Below are 18,024 nucleotides of genomic sequence, written 5' to 3' on the forward strand. Positions count from 1 at the left end.
TACTCACCTGAGCTCTTCCTCACCGGGTGCCTCCGTGCCACTTAATAAAGCCGGGAGCCAGAATATGACGACACTCCGGCTCCCAGCATCACTAAGCAGCGCGCGAGGGAGCTGAGCAGGAAAATCAGAGATCTCTCGCCGCCTACTTAGCCTGTCTGCCCCCTGCCTGCCCGCTCAGCAGCCCTACTGTACAGGTAAGTAATCCACTCCAGCTCTCCCCGGGAGGCTGGGTGGATTTAAAATAAAATGTAAAAAAAATAATTTGTGAGTGTTGGTGGTAATGTCTGTATGTGTGTCTGCAAGTGTGTGTGTGTGTGTGTGTGTGTCTGTAAGTGTGTGTGTGTGTGTGTGTGTCTGTCTGTAAGTGAATGTGTGTGTGTCTGTAAGTGTGTATGTGTGTGTGTCTGTAAGTGAATGTGTCTAAGTGTGTGTGTATGTAAGTGTGAGTGAATGTATGTGTGTGTCGGTCAGTGCGTGCGTCTGTCAGTGTGTGTACAAATAATAGTGTGTGTGTATGTCATTGTTTGTCAGTGTATATGAGAGTGTGTGTCTATCAATGAGTGTATGCGTTTGTCAGTGAGTGTGCGTCTGTCAGTCAAAGTACGGCCTTGACAGGAAGGGGTGGGGAATTAGGGGGGGGGGGGGTGGTGCACCGTCTTCTGGTGCACCGTCTCCTAAATACACCACTATATACTACTACTCATAAGGAAGAGTGGATTATTCACATTTAAATGGAAAGTATCAAAATGAAATGAAAATGAAAAGTCGTTCCAAGTAGAATCCCATATAAGCTTTCATAAGTAAGGGCACATGGCCAGACAGTAATCTGGGGATAACATTGACATCTATGATCACCTGATAATAACACAAATACGTATCGTTGGGGAGAAGGTGGGGTAGCTCTTTTGCCGTAAAAAAGGCATATTATCTTTGGTACAATTTTTTTATGTTTATTCATATTCAGTGACGACTGGGCCCTAGGTGTTCTGCATGTCACAGGAGGCCAAGTCAGGACCGGACTGGCCCACTGTGAAACTGGGAGATTTCTTTGTGAGCTGTTTTTGCCTGTTGATACAGTTTCGGAAAAATGCATAGTGCCATTTGCTCCATTGAAATTTGCAGATACTGTGAAAGCCTAACAGAATTTATGACATCATATCCTGGCAGCCAGATGTCAGGCAAGCCAAGGGAAGCCATAGAAAGAGCTAGATAGATAATGTAGTGTTTAATGTTACACTGCAATATGTATGTGTGTCGGTGAGTGTGTGTGTGTGCGTGTACTTTTGCATTAATGTAACATATTAATTATATATGTTCCTGTTTACTCCCCTTTTTATTATTATAGTTATTGTTTTGTTTTTTTTTAACTAGTTTGGACAGGGTTAGTGTGCAGAATATGCTATTATAATTAGTTACGTTATTTACTGATTACTTAATTCTGTTCAGTTTACAATATATGTCATATGTTTATAAATGGATATTTGTTCCCTGTTTTCTACATAAATTACAAGATGGTGCAGAATAACGCATAGATTATTCCAGTTTTCTATTCTGCGATATATTTTTTACTCATTTTGATGTTTCCTTATTGATATTTATACCCTCTGTCATGCCGGTGCCCCTTTATTTAATGCTAGAAAAATCTTCATGGTGTTCCCATTACAAACCTCCCAACATATTAACATGGACAAAAAGTGATACTTTAATTTTAGGGGTGTAAGTTGGGATGTGAACAGTTGCCGGGCCTGTGTTTGAGACATTTTAGGTGACTTACCAATGGCAATGTATGCAACTAAAATGCAATTTAAAACATGGCCAATGTATCTTATTTGTACACACTGACATTTAGACACATTTATTACATTTTGAAGACACATTAGTGTGCACTGTATTGCTGTGGAGCATTGCTGTACACTCAGACACACCAACAGTGTGGAGCTCATAGAAAAGGGACATTAGGATAGAAAAAAGGGAGAGAGGGATTTGAGTGAAACATAAGGCAGTGTGCCTCCTAAATAGGGATGAAATGCTATTCATTTAGTACTCCTCATTTTACCCTGACAATTCCTTTCAACTAGTACTATCTCTCCCTTACCTACATAACATATTTTCCTGTTCATCTGTCTGGTTGTAATTAACATTGGATTACAATTTGCATAACACCTTAATTAAACTATTCTCCATAGCTGGCGGTTCCCTATTGTACTAAGGATGAAAAACCTGCCACAGTAAACACCTAATTGCCCAGGGACCTGATAAATACCATGCGTCTATTATTACTGGGGATGCACTTACATTTTATCGGCACTTATTTTTGATTCTCTACCCAAGGGTTTAGAACTACTGGCATATGGTCTTTAGCAACCAGGTTGTAATGACGGCAACATGTAACATTTGGGCCTTAAAGAGTTAATGCGTTCAAATTGTTCTGTAAAGAATACAGTGAAATACCTTATGGGACGCTGTTGACATTCTACTTCTAGAAAAAGCAACATATGCTATAAAAATGCATGTTCTGCTCAGAAATAGCCCTCCTGTGGTGCTACATTATTTTATTCTGTTACATATAAATCAGCTTACATTAATCAATGTCACAAAGACTGTCCACACAATGTGTTAGGATTCACTAAGTGGCTCAACAGTTTGTAATCTGCTTTAAAAATGCATATTCTTCATGACTTTCAAAATTTGTCACACGGTTAATTTAGGCCGACTAGTCTCCTGAAAAGACTTTTTTTTATATAAATATAGAATTTTCCCAACAGAATATTAAAAATAAAAATCTGAACCAGGTCCCCTCTCCCCCTCCCCCCCCCCCCCATCCCAACAGCACAGAGTCCACAAGCGACATCAACGCGCAACACAGACGATCTCTGAAGCCACCTGTACCAGCACCAACATACAAACACATAACATAGCCTTGGGAAGCTAAAGACCCGCTTAAACCCCAAAATAAGCGCCTTATTAAAGCATTCGTATCAGGGCGCACTGCGACCTAGCCACAAGGCGCGTAAAGCCTGTTACCGGCACCCCCATCCCACAAGCCCCAGGTCCACCTACAGAAGAGCCTGGGCGCACTAGTACCCAACTAATAAAAAATTAGTAGGTTCAGCTAGGTGATGTATGTATAACTGTACTGTCTAAATCATATACCTGCTACTCACAGAATATGTTGTATTATATGCCATTACTCGCAAAAATAAAGAATTACAATTTTTTTTAAAAAAATCTGTAGTAAATTCAGCTACAACATTGACAATTGTTAAAAATAAAAAAACACAAAAACTCAAACTTTAAAGAGATTGTGATGTTAGTTTCTAGTCAGAACTTTAGATTTCAGCATATAAATTGTCCATCCCAACCAGAGGCACACATGACATGAGTCACCTGACACCTTGGCATATGGATGCAGGAACACTCAAATATAGTCACATACATGCACACAGTTAAACAAATGCAGTTGCACTCACACAGTCAAATGCACAGGCACATAGCCACATACATTACAATCTTAACCACAGTCACAGACACATGGTCACAAACACAGTCACAGACACATCTTTGGGGGATGAGATGAACAATACTTTATCAACTTACCATAAATTTTCACAAATTATTAGACTGAAATTTCTCATGTTAAAACAAATAAATTTGTTCTCACATAGGTTTTTCTCTAAAATTAATTAATGCATAATGTGTGCATATCTTAATCCGACATTCAATTGGCTACCATATATATGAAAAATTACAGGTGAAAAAAAGTCTCCATGGATTTTATGATGACTTGCCTTATTTATTGCTAAGCATGTGTGTCGCGGCAAACTGGACAACTGCTTAAAACAAGTCAAATAGTTAACGTAATTATGGCGCAAGTAACATTCCCCTTTAAGAGGCAACGTCACTTAGGGGACTATTTAATTTTTGGCAAAGATTTCCCTGTTGTCATTTATCTGCCTGCATGCCTGCTGATAGGAGAACGGTATTATTGAGGGTTCTTCTTTTGCCTCAATTTGCCAAAAACAATATGAACAGAAGATCATAAAATATCTGTTAATTACATTTGAAATTTTCATTAAATATATATATTCTTGCTCAGCAGTGCCAACGACATTTGAACTTCAGTATTGCATATGCCTTTCTGATCTATTATTTGAATGGACTAATGTTTTTATTGTTTTTTTTTACAAATTTGGCAGGATACGAGTGACAGTAGATGGAGAGTTTCTTCATTATATTTTCCCTCGTAAGTTTTTGGATTCTCCAGAGTGGGACTCCCTTAGACCTTCAGAAGAAGGGACTTTTCAGGTAACCTAACAAGTATGTTCTATTGATAAACCCAATAAAATCCATTATAGAGTTGTTGATATTCTGTGGACAAATGTGCAAATCGTATTTAGCTTATTTGGTTATTTCATTGTATGTTCTGCTAAAGTCAAGAGCGATGATAAGATATTATATGTCCGTAACCATACGCTGTTGTGTTTACTCTAAGTGTCTTTTATAACTCTTATAGTGTGCAAGTAATACATTGTTGCTAATGTGGAAAATTAATCCAGTTATGGCTCATGTCTGTTATAAAAATAGTGTCAGTTCGCTAATAGATCTATGACAGGTTTGAGGAAAAAACTTAACCAATTGTTAGCCATCCTTTCACAGCTTTGTATCATATTTAAAGGGACACTATAGGCAGCCATCAGACAGACACTAGAGTATTTTCCGGGACACTAAAATACTTTGAGTCCCTTAACCCCTTAAGGACCAAACTTCTGGAATAAAAGGGAATCGTCATGTGTCCTTAAGGGGTTAAAGGACTCTGGATGTCCTCAACCTCTGCACGAGTAAATCCCCATGGGAAGTATATAAAAAAAATGTTATCGCTTTACCTGCAGGAGGGTGGGACTTGAGGGCACTATAATGTTAGGAATACAGATTTTATAGTCGTAACACTATAATATCCCTTTAATGGGTTAGGAACCACTGAACTAATGGGATGCTTTACTCCAAAGGTCTTTTGTTTATGATAGTGAGTGAGATGATTGCTGTATTCACCATCAGCATGTTCGGAATTTTGATGTGAACTAATAAAATGGCATTGTTGTGGTGTTCAAAGAGTTAATGCCCTTCTGACGTGGAGTTTTTTTTACTGACAATATTTTAAAGGTTCTGACCATAACAATTACCTCATCTTCTCATGCTTACTGGGATCTGAGACTGATCCAACTTATCCGTGAATATCTGATTATTCTGCTGTGGATATCGAAATTGTGTTTTAATCTCAGAAGGAAACATTCACTATTTGCCTATTTTACTAATCTTCTTGGTCAAACATGGATATCCCATTAGGAATCCTAGACAAATGCCCGCAGGATTGTCCACCGGATGTTAGTTGCAAGTTGATAAATAATATAATAATATACGGTACTCTACAATTCTGCTATTTACAAAACAATAACATTGCATAATAATATATATATATATATATATATATATACTCAACTCCATTCTAGGGCAGGAGGCGGGCAAAGATCCTGTTCCTAGGTTAAAATGAGATGTTCTTATTACAGTACATATTATCCTTAATTACATACAGACAATGGCCCATCATTGCTCCTTACAGTACTGGTAACAGATCTGAGATTAAAAAAAATAAATAAAAAAAAAAATAGAGAAATTATTTTTCTTAAACACCCCAATTCTTATTTCATTTTTTAAATATTGATTGGAATTGCTTCATTGCAGATGCTATTGATTTGATTATGGTGATACCCTCAGGTTTAATTCTAATAGTTGCTTAAAATATTACTCTCTAAATTGTATGATATAGAATCTTTGAGATTGTTGACCACAAATACAAAGTCACGTTTAATAAGATAAGTACATATTTTGTATTGCCTTTCAGGACTAGGTTAGAGGATATCAGACCTCATTCAGAAGAAATTCTTGATTTTTGCATCAAATTACATAGTGTGATTCATATAAAACAAGATTTCCTTGATTCACAGCTTAATTGAAGTCTGTTACAAAATGCTGTGATAGAAATCCAGTAATTCCTCTTTAAAGTTATTATTTTGAAAATTATTTAACTGGCTACATTTTCACATTTTCTGCTTAGCACATGCTTAGCTCATCTATATGCCTTACATCATTCTGTCTTTTCGGGTGTTACACATAGACACTGTGCACATCTCGTATGTGCCGATCAATGGAGCTGTCAGTGAAAGTAAAATGTTTAGCTTTAATCATACTTTTTTTCTTGTGTGTGTGCGTGTGTGTGTGTGTGTGTGTAAGAATGGGTGAAGGGTTGGAGTATCTTGATAATTCTGTGCCTACTGAACTCGTGATGTGTATCCAGACCTGTTAGAACACAACCTCATCAACACCCACTGTCACTGGATCTTCATTCCACACACTAAGAGATTTTAGTATTCGTATTTCCCCGGTCCAGATAAGTGGAACAGTTAAAAGTTATAACACCCACTCAGACGCACAGCAAAAGGAAGACTCCAATAACTATAAACATTTGTGTGCCTGGTGTAGGTAATAGAAAGAAAGGGATAGGGTCTCACTCAGCCACAGCAGTTCAGTCCAGGGTGCTACTGAGTATGGGTCAGCAAAAAACCCAAAGAATATATACAAATAGAAAAATCCCAGGCACTCACTGCGAATTGTATGCAGGCAGATTTATTGCAACGTTTCAACCTATCAAGGTCTTTATCAAGCTGGTGTAGGTAATGGCGCAAAGAGGTCACTTCCCTGGGACCCTGCCCACATTTACTTATACCTGCAGGAATGTGCAAATCTCTTGATCTAACAGCCCACCACATCATTTATAAAAAGCATAAATGGAAGTTTTGGTAAGCTGATTATTTTGTAAAAATGTTAATAAGCAACACCACAGTGGTCAGCCCATCTATAGAAGCAATCATTCAGCTGGCTCAAGAATACTCCCCAAGATGTAGAAATAGAAGTATCAAAGCATAGAGGAAGTGTCATAAATAAGTGAAAGGGAGAATTACACCAGCACAGAATTTCAAGATTGTCCCTGTGCCTGACATGCAAGAAGGAGGTATTGTCGTAGCCTGTAAATTCTTTTTGGAATATAAGATGCAGTTTTTTACCCCAATATTTGTGATAAAAAATGTCTCCTATCCTATATTCTGAAGGTAACCCAGCACAATGCCGGTTGACTGGTGGTAGGGGGCACAAATAATCCTATGTAGAATCAATGACTGATTTTTAATAAGGCCACTGGCACAATGGCCTCAGGGGCACTTTATGATCACAGTGTTATCGTTGGTGTTTAATGGTTATCAATGGTGTGGTCAGATGAAAAGGGGGATTACCTCTCTTTCTCACCTGATACCCGTGAAGGCAGCCAAATGAATACATGGAGATGATGTCAGCATCATAACTCTGAGTGACCTCCTAAACCTCCAGCTGTCTGCAGTTACTCCTGGAATCCCAACACTGCCGTTCTTGGAGGGTTATTTGACAAGGGACACAAATAGGGAAAGGGAGGAGAGAAGAGGGGAACAAGTGAGGGAATGGGGGTTATTAGAATAAATATACAAGGAAGGGAAAGACAAAGAGAATAAGAGAGGGAAATTGAAATTAGAAGAGAGGAACAAGTGGAGAAGGGAGAAAGTTTGGAAAGGGGAAGATAAGCACATGTAAGGGAGAGGTAAATAAACAGAGGCTGATGCAGAGACCGCAGCAACAGGTGTTCAGAGCCACAAGGGGGTGTGGAGCAGTGTTAATTTTTGCGGCAAAAAAATTCAATTTAGTTTTAGTCATAGTCTTCTCACTAAAGAGCCATTTTAGTTTTAGTCATGTTTTAGTCATCTGAATTGTTTTAGTTTTAGTCTAGTTTCAGTTGACTAAATCTCCAGTAGATTTTAGTCAACATGGCTAAAATCTAATGGATTTAGTTTGGGCCTCTACCTGTCTCTTTTGCCCCTTCCCCAGCCCCTCTTTGTCTCTTTGTGTCCCCACAGCCCCTCTAGGTCTCTCTCCCAAGCCCCAGTCTGTCTCTTTTGCCCCTTTTACAGTCCCTCTCCATAGCCCCATTTGTGGGTCTCTTCCCCTGCACATTGTCTCTATCTCCCCAGCCCCTCTATTTTGCATTGTGTCACCCCCAGCCTCCAGCCCCCCCCCCATGTCTCATTTCCCCAGCTGCCCAGTTCTTTTCACGTGTCTCATTCTCCCAGCCACCCCTATGTGTCTCATTCCCCTAGCCCACCATGTGTCTCATTTCCTCTCCTCCCTCCCCATGTGTCTTACCCACCAGTGTTAATTTTGGTGACACATTTTAATTTAGTTTTAGTCATAGTCTTTTGACTAAAATGCCATTTTAGCTTTAGTCGTATTTTTGCCATCTGAATTGTTTTAGTCTTAGTCTAGTTTTAGTCGACTAAATCTTGAAAATTTTAATAAACTAAAATCTGACTAAAATTGTTATTCGACAAAATTGTGCAAGAGGCACTAGGAGCAGTGTAACTGACATATATGACACAAATGTGCAAGAATCACAATGGGGCATGACAGAATCATTGGGGTGCAAGAGACACAAGGAGGGTGCCAATGACACAGATATATTTGCTCAATTACTGTAGTTCCTCTATGATAACAGGACTATGCATGAAAATGATGCTAATTCTGATATGGTTTATGGATATAAATACAAAAAAAAAGGTGCTTTATATTCTTAAAAGAAAAAAAAAGATCTTTCTGTTTGAAAACAATTGGGCAGCAGTGATTTTTTTTTGTGTGCCACACACTGGGTGTACAACTTTGAAAATGCAAGGACTTTTTAGGCATTGTGTGTCTTTTTTGTGAAGGTAATATAAGGAAAATGATATTAGTTAACTTTTAGTGTTTACCCTTTTAGTTATACACTCTATGTATAACTTGAACATTATCTAACATTACCCATCAATCAAATTACAAAGCAGGAAAAAATGTTCCCATTCTGATAATGCTAACAGGAAGAAAAGCCCATAAAGTTAAATAATGCCACAATTACACAATATATCAGATTTACAATGGAAAAAATATCCCCACAAAATGCAAGGAATAATTTTATTATAGGAAAAAAAACAGCATCACAGACCTGTTGTGTGGTTAGGCAAAATAAATATATTAATGTTTGAGAATACAATAGTGAACCCAAAATAGGATGTAATTTTGTAACTGTGTGTTCTATATTGTTTTACAGGTAACACTTACGGCAGAAACAAAGTGCCGATACGTTACATGGAGGAGAAAAAAACTGTATTTATTATTTGCCAAAAACCGTTACATCTGCAGACTATTTTCAGTGTTGATAAGAGGTGACATTGCTGATAAACTCTATGAATTGAACGAAAAAGTTTCCCTCGACAGTGGTTTTAGATTCGATATCAGACTACCTAACTATTATCACATGGCATTGCCAGAAGAAGCACATTCAACAACTCCCTCCATCCATGTCCAGGATGTCTTTGTGAAGAAAAGCACACCCAACAGACTATGACATTTCATTCTAAAGCTGTACCATTGTCGTGGTATACATTAGAAAACCTTCCACAATAAGAGACGTTTGCCCGCAGCAGCTCATGGTAAATTTAATAGTAGCTGGAGAGTGCCATGTATTATCTTCATGATGGGTAGTAATCATTTGTGATCACTCTTTTTATATGGGCAAGGCTAACAATGCCTTGATTAGTTGCTTCACGTGATTGATTAGGAGCTATTTTTATAAGTCCTTCCTGAAAAGACGTCTTTTCCACCAATAAAGGGACAGAAGCTACATAAAACGATAGTATCATATACTCCTTGCCAATATCTGTAAAATATTTGGAGCGCCAGTCCTAAAAGAACAATCCAAGCACCATGTCCACTACAGCTCACTGTACTGGTTACGGTGCCAGACATGCCCTGCTGCTGTCCAAAAATAATTTGTCAAACTGTTTTAGAACAGTTATCTGTTTGATGCTTTCTGTCAACGACTGCGGTCCGGTACTGGACGTGCTTAGTTAAGTCAATACATCTGGCAGTAGAAAGTGGATGTGGCATGGGTGCCTGGGGGATCCATACAATTAAAAAATGGTTTGGCAATCAACTCTGGGAGGGTGCCAATGGGCTGTAATGGGAATGGTGCTTGGAGTGTTCCTTTAAACTTTGCCATAAATCTTTTTACCTAACAACACGTCTGGAGAGACACGACTATTTGCTATTTATTGCATGAAAAGTTATATGCATATTGAAAGTAGCAGGAGACAATTGTAATCTCAGAGTAAATCTGCAACCGTTACGAAAAAACTAAATTGCCATAATATGGCATTCTCTGTACTAAAACAAGCATAGTGCTTATTTTTTAAAGCACTTCATGTAACCCAAACTCCTAAAATAAGGATGAAACCACAATTCTGGATTCCTGTCTACGGATAACAATTCAATTCCAGTTATTTTACAGAAATATATTTTTTCAGATTTGGTATAATGGAACGGAAATATAAAATCTTCGTAATTATATGGTATCCTCATTTTGCACTTCCTCTGAAAGAAAATAAAAACTACATAAGTTATTATAGTGTGACATACAAAATGACACATATGCCCTGCTTAAAGGGACACAGCTTAATCTAGTGCTTCTGGTGTCTATAGCTAGTCCCTGCAGGCTCAGCAATGTAAACTCTGCTTTTTCAGAGAGAAGGCAGTGTTTATATTGCTGCCTAGTAACAACTCTAGTGGCAGTCACTCAGATGGCCACTACAGGTGCTTCCTATCTCAGTGCTGCACAGGGTGCAGCACCTATGTTGAGCGTCTCCATGTTTCCCATAGAGATGCATTCATTCAATGTACCTGTGTGAGGAGATGCTGATTGGCACAGCGTAGCATTTTGCTGTGCATGTGCAATAGCCTCCCAGTGCTTTCCTATGAGAAAGCACTGGATTGGTTGTGATCACCAAGGTTGATGATCTCAGCCAATTAGGCTGGGCAAAACCGTTGTGGCGGGTAAATTCACCTTTTTAACTCCAAAGAGTTAAACTGCTAGCTTAACACTATAGTGTTAGAAATACATGTTTGTATTCCAGACTCTATAGTGTTCTTTTAAAATTGTAATCTTTATTTTTAATTTAAATAAATATATATATAAAGGCTATAATGGTTGTGATGGGCCAGACTTTCTCTGTCTGTGACATTCAGAGATGCAAACTGTACTTTAGGAGTTAGATTCGTTAATACAAAAGGGGTTATTCAAGGAGCTTTGAGGAAGGTAATTAATATTTTGCTATCTTGAATTTTGTTTTCCTGTAGAAAACAAAACCAATCCTCTCTTGGTAGTGAAGGAAGATTTCATCTTTTCATCTTCTTTGTTCCTACAGACATCTGAGAAGCAATTTTATGATACGTTTTATTATGGTTCAAGCTCTAAAGAAACAATTTTACAGATATTGGGTGAGTTTAAGAAATTTGAAATCTGACCATTTAATTTACAATTGTGATTTATAGTATTCCATCAAGACATATACTACTCATAGTATTCCATCAAACCTGTTCTATCTTAATTACTATGTCATTCAACAGTTTTATTTCTAAAAAAAAAAAAATCTAACATTACTAAATTGTAGGGCGTTAGAATGTTTTATTGTAGGAACGCCGATGTGCAGGTTTTGCTTGAGGTTTTACTGTTGGGTTTTTTTTGTTTTTTTTTTTGAATGCAGCAGAGATATCTGAATATATTAGTTTGTTTCAAATTTTAGGGGTGTAATTTATAATACTTGCCATCATTACAACTAGAAAATTTATCCAATAGTTTTTTGTTTTTTTTTAAATTGAATCTCTTCTGACACAAATCATATTTCCGACATGTTAAATGCTAGGTACATACAATTATGTAAAGTCAATAAACAGAATTTTTCTATTACCGTGTTATCTCTTTCTTTCAGGACATAAAGACTATCATGACCAGATTGTTTTTTAACTGTTTATTACCGTATATACTCGTGTATAAGTCGATCTCATGTATAAGTCGAGTGCAGTTTTGTGACCAACAATTGTGAAATATGCTATACCTCGTGGATAAGTCGAGGGTAAAACTTGGGGCTATGAAATTCTGTGATTTTTATAATTATATACACACACTCTGCATTATATACACACACACTCATACAAACACACACACACTCTGCATTATATACACACACACTCATACAAACACACACTGTCTGTTTGTGTGAATGCAGAGTGTGTGTTTGTATGTGTGTGTGTAGTGTGTGTGTAGTGTGTGGGAGGAGGGCATTTTTATTATTTTACATTTTTTTATTTAAATATTCTAATTTTTTATTTTAATATTATAATTATTTTTTATTTTAATATTTTTTTTATTACATTTATTTTATTTTATTATTATTTACATTTTTTTTTGTCCCTGGTGGTCCAGTGGTGTGTACTGTGCAGGAGGGGGGCTGGCAGGAAGCGTTTACTTATCTTTCCTGCAGCCCCTGTCAGCTCCCTTCTCCTGCATTCCGGTCAGCTCCCCTGTTAGTCTCGCGGTCTGCGTGCCGCGCGGAGCGTTGCCACGGTAACCCGTGGCAACGCTCTGACGCCGCGGCTCTTGCGAGATTTACAGGGGAGCTGACCAGAACGCAGGAGAAGGGAGCTGCAGGAAAGGTAAGTAAACGCTTCCTGCCAGCCCCCAACAGGACCGCCGGGCTTGTAATGAGCCCGGCGGCCCTGGTCTGTATTATGGCAATGTAAGTTGCCATAATACAGACATTGACTCAAGTATAAGTCGAGTGGGGGTTTTTCAGCACAAAAAATGTGCGGAAAAACTAGACTTATACTCGAGTATATATGGTATATGATGTTTTAGGGAAAAAAAATCAACCCTCCTATTGTAGATGAATGGACTTTATATCAGAAAATTGTTTGCAAAATATATACGAACATGATTCATCGTATATTTGTCCATTTTTTTCTAGCATATCTCTGAGCTCCGCAGTGTAAAAACTCAACATTAATGTATGCTTTATAGTTAAAGGATCACTACAGGGTCAGGAACACAAACCTGTATTCTTGACCCTATAGTGTTAACACCGCCATCTAGCCCCCCTGGGCCCCTTATGCCTCCATAAATATAGCAAAATCTTACTGTATTCAAGCCTGAAGCTTTAGATCTGCATGCTGTTTGCCTCAGAAAAACAAGCTGTATGCTGACATCATCGGAAGAAATGGCCTGATCCAATCACAATGCTTCCCCATAGGATTGGCTGAGAATGACAAGGAGGCAGATCAGCATGATTCAAACACAGCCCTGGCCAATCAGCATCTCCTCATAGAGATGAATTGAATAAATGAATCTCTATGAGGAAAGTTCAGTGTCTGCATGCAGAGGGAGGAGATACTGAATGTGTGGATGCATTTTAGGCAGCCATGACCTAGGAAGAATCTCTAACAGCTATCTGAGGAGTGGCCAGTGAAGTTATCACTAGGCTGTAATGTAAACACTGCATTTTCTCTGAAAAGACAGTGTTTACAGCAAAAAGCCTGAAGGTAATGATTCTACTCACCAGAACAAATTCAATAAGGTATAGTTGTTCTGGTGACAATAGTGTCCCTTTAATATAAATTGGTTTGTGATGAAGAAATTCTTGAGTCTTGTTCTGACTGACTAGATAATGTAAAGTAGAAGTAGAAGCAGTAGAAATAGGATTTCCTTTGACCTTATCATTAGAGAACCATAGTTTGTTTCTTTCTGATGTACTAGGAGAGATTGGTGGTACCAAGATAAGATTACATACTCCGTTGTTGAAGAGAAACAATACAAGCAATAAAGATTATTTAGTAAGTGCTAGGGACAGTGCACCTTAATCCAGTGGTCTCCAACTCAGTACTCATGGACCACGAACATTACAGGTTTTGTCAGTATCTCCATTGGAATAAAACAAGGAAATACATAAATCCTGGACTGTTGGTGGTCCTTAAGAACTGATGGGACACATGGGGCTGGGAGGCTATAGGAACACATGAAGCGCTGGTAGGGATAATAGGGACACTTGAAGGGCTGGGAGGGGGGTATAGGGACATATGAAGGGCTGAGTGTCAGGGTACCTGTTGTCTCTACCTCAAAGGAGGTGAGACACTTAGAATTCCGCCCTCTCAGAGGGGTTGACTCACTTGTTCCTCGCAGTCCTCTCGGCCGTTTACACGCCGGACGCCTCTGATCCGCCTCCTTTTATGACGCGGCTCTAGTAGCCGACGTCATGACGACTATCCGTTCCGACCTGTCAATCAGTCCTGAGCACGAATCAGGACTTGTCGGGGGCGTGATCATCTATTTAGAACCAGGGTATAAAATAAGGTTTTGTGTATTGGTTCATTGCCCTGTCGTGGTTCTAGCTAGTCTAGTCACTCAGCGCTCTTATTTCTATTTGTCTCTTTGGTTCTGACCCGGCTTGTATTATTTCTACCCTGCTTACCTCTATTACCTTTTGACCCGGCTTGTCTCTCGTTTACCTGCTCTCTCGTTCCCTCGACCTCGGCTTGTCTCTAGACCATTCTTTGCTTACTACTTACGTTAGTCCGGCCATTCTAAGGTCCGGTATACGTAACTTCTCCTGTTTGTACTCTGCGTGTTGGATCCCTGTCCCGATCCTGACATTACGACAGGGCCAATGGATCCTGCAGGTACAAACACTCAGGTCGGTTCTCCTGACTCTAGATTTGAGGCCATGGATCATAGAATGGACCAGATGGCTCTAGCGTTGCAAGCCTTACTATCTCGTTCTAGTAACCAATCAGAAGAGATGCGTACTGCATCCATCTCTCCTGTAAGTTCAGGCCTAGAGGTAGCCACAGTAGGTGCTTCATCCCGTATAACTCCCCCTGTACGTTATGGTGGTTCTCCGGATACGTGTCGAGGTTTTTTAAACCAGATAGGTATTCATTTCGAATTACAACCCCGCTCCTACCCTACAGATAGGGCGAAGGTTGGATTCATAATCACACTACTCATTGATAAAGCTTTGAGATGGGCTAATCCTTTGTGGGAGAATGATAATCCGTTAGTCTATAATTATAATGCCTTTGTCACTGCTTTTAGAAGGACTTTTGATCCTCCAGGTAGAAAGGTTAATGCTGCTAGACTACTGTTACGTCTTAGACAACATAACCGAACCCTTGTTGATTATGCCTTAGAGTTCAGATCCTTGGCAGCAGAAGTCAAGTGGAATGAACAGGCTTATATGGACGTATTTCTAAACGGACTATCAGACGAAATTCTAGATGAGGTTGCCACAAGAGAGCTTCCTGAAAGTTTGGAGGATTTAATTTCCTTTATTTCTCGAATTGATGAACGTTTAAGACAGAGACAGAACACTCGAGATAGAACCCGTAGACCTTCCTTTAGACTAGCTCCCTCATTCCAAAGTCCTGAATCTACAACTTTAGCGCTTCCAGAACCTATGCAGATAGGCAACACTCGTCTCTCAGAAGAGGAGAGACAGTACAGGAGAAGGGAGGGGTTGTGCATGTATTGTGGAGCAAGAGGTCACCTACGCCTAAACTGTCCTAACCGCCCGGGAAACGCTCGCACCTAAGTTCCTCTAGAGGACAGGCCTTGGGTGTTTCTATCTTGTCCTCTATACATGACTATAAAGATCATAGGCTTCTACTACCTGTTTCTTTAGCTTGGGAGAAGGGAGTATTAAATACTATGGCGTTGATAGATTCCGGAGCTGCTGAAAGCATTATTGACCAAGTCTTCGTCACTAAACACTCTATCCCATCCCAGCTAAGGGATGCACCCTTGGCTGTTGATGCCATAGATGGTAGACCATTATCTGAACCTGTTATTTTTCATGAGACCATACCTGTTAACTTAACTGTTGGTATCTTACACGAGGAAGGTATATCTTTTATGCTTATTTCATCTCCTTCTGTTCCAATAGTCTTGGGGTACCCTTGGCTTAAGAAACATAACCCCATTATCGATTGGGAATTGGGTGAAATAGTCTCTTGGGGTCAAGGTTGTCAAAGCAGGTGCTTACAGAAGGTCTCACCGGTTTGCGTAGCTGACACACTGGTTAATTCTACCCAATCTACAGACTTACAAATACCACCCCTATACCTAGATTTAAAGGCAGTCTTTGACAAGAAGAATGCTGACACTCTACCTTCACACAGGTCCTTTGACTGCAAGATCAGACTCTTGCCCGGTACCATGCCTCCGAGGGGCACGGTATATCCTTTATCTACTAAGGAGAACCTAGTCTTAGAGGAGTATATTCGTGAGAACCTGGACAAGGGATTCATTAGGAGATCCTCCTCCCCTGCCGGGGCCGGGTTCTTTTTTGTGAATAAGAAAGATGGTACATTAAGGCCTTGTATTGATTATCGGGGATTGAATAAAATAACTATTAGAAATGCCTACCCGATTCCTTTGATTACTGAGCTCTTTGATCGTTTAAAAGGCTCCAAAATTTTCACCAAGTTAGATCTCAGAGGGGCGTATAACTTGGTGAGAATTCAACAGGGAGACGAATGGAAAACAGCTTTCAATACCTGTTACGGGCACTATGAGTACATGGTAATGCCTTTTGGTCTCTGTAATGCACCAGCAGTATTTCAGGACCTGATTAATGAAGTTCTTAGGGAATTTCAACATGATTGCGTTATTGTATATCTGGATGATATACTTATACACTCTAGTGAGATTGAGACTCACCACAGACAAGTCAGAAGGGTATTGCGCAAACTTCTACAACATGGATTGTACTGCAAATTGGAGAAATGTAGTTTTGACCAGTCTCAGATAAACTTTCTTGGGTACGTTATTTCTGGGGACGGGTTTAAGATGGATCCGGTTAAACTCCAGTCTATTTTAGATTGGCCATTGCCCAGGGGACTCAAGGCCATTCAGAGGTTTATTGGATTCTCCAATTATTATAGGCGCTTCATTAAAGGATACTCGTCTATTATTGCGCCTATTACCAATATGACTAGACAGGGGGCTGACACTAAGACTTGGTCTACTGAAGCCCTCGTTGCTTTCAAAACACTCAAGGATCTTTTTGCTTCAGCACCGATTTTAGTTCATCCTGATACGTCTTTGCCTTTTCTACTCGAGGTAGACGCCTCGGAGACAGGTATAGGTGCTATCTTGTCTCAAAGATTAGGTGTGGATAAACCGTTACATCCATGTGGTTTTTTTTCCAAGAAATTGTCTGGGCCTGAGAGCAGATATGACATTGGTGACAGGGAACTGTTAGCGGTTATTATGGCTTTAAAGGAGTGGAGACATTTATTGGAAGGGACCTTGCACCCTGTTACTATTTTGACAGATCACAAGAACTTGTCCTATATTGGGGAGGCCAAGCACTTGTCCGCCAGGCAAGCTCGTTGGTCCTTATTCCTCACTCATTTCAATTATGTGCTCACTTATAGACCTGGTTCTAAGAACTCTAAGGCCGATGCTTTGTCTCGCCAACATGAACCCTCTACTATATCTGATGCGGTTTTGTCCTCTGTAGTTCCCAAGTGCAATATTATCGCCAACACGAATCTCAGGATACACTCCCCGTTGCTTGCCGAGATCATGAAGGTACAGCATCTGGCTCCCAGACAGGCTCCCGGGGCACGGCACTTCGTTCCTCCTGAACTCTAACTGGAACTGTTGCAGTGCTTTCACAACAGCAAGGTGGCTGGGCATCCTGGCATACGCAAGACGTGTTTCTTGATTTCTAAAGATTTCTGGTGGCCTTCATTACGTAAGGATATTAAGGATTTTGTCGGGGCATGTGAGGTCTGTATGAAGACTAAGCAACCTCATACGCTTCCTTGTGGGCTCTTGCACCCCTTGGAAATTCCCGAGAGACCATGGTCCTGTTTGGCTATGGATTTCATTGTCGATTTGCCTATTTCTAAAAGACAGACGGTTATTCTCACGGTGGTTGACAGGTTTACTAAGATGGCTCATTTCGTGCCCTTACCTAAACTTCCGTCTTCTCCCGAATTGGCTGAGATATTCGCGAGAGAGATTTT

General features: G+C 39.6%; 1 protein-coding gene across 1 annotated transcript in view; it reads left to right on the top strand.

Moving 5' to 3' along the window:
- POPDC3 (popeye domain containing 3) overlaps positions 1–11,011 on the top strand; it is a 71,739-nt gene extending 60,728 nt beyond the window's left edge. Inside the window, exons 3-4 of the mRNA XM_063443546.1 lie at positions 4,197–4,305; positions 9,215–11,011. Coding sequence (XP_063299616.1) covers positions 4,197–4,305; positions 9,215–9,511 — 406 coding nt within the window. The 3' untranslated portion in view covers positions 9,512–11,011. The remainder of the gene's footprint in view (positions 1–4,196; positions 4,306–9,214) is intronic.
- The last annotated feature ends 7,013 nt before the right edge of the window (positions 11,012–18,024 follow it).

Source organism: Pelobates fuscus, chromosome 2 (assembly GCF_036172605.1).
Source record: "Pelobates fuscus isolate aPelFus1 chromosome 2, aPelFus1.pri, whole genome shotgun sequence".
In the NCBI taxonomy this organism is placed as follows: Eukaryota; Metazoa; Chordata; class Amphibia; order Anura; family Pelobatidae; genus Pelobates; species Pelobates fuscus.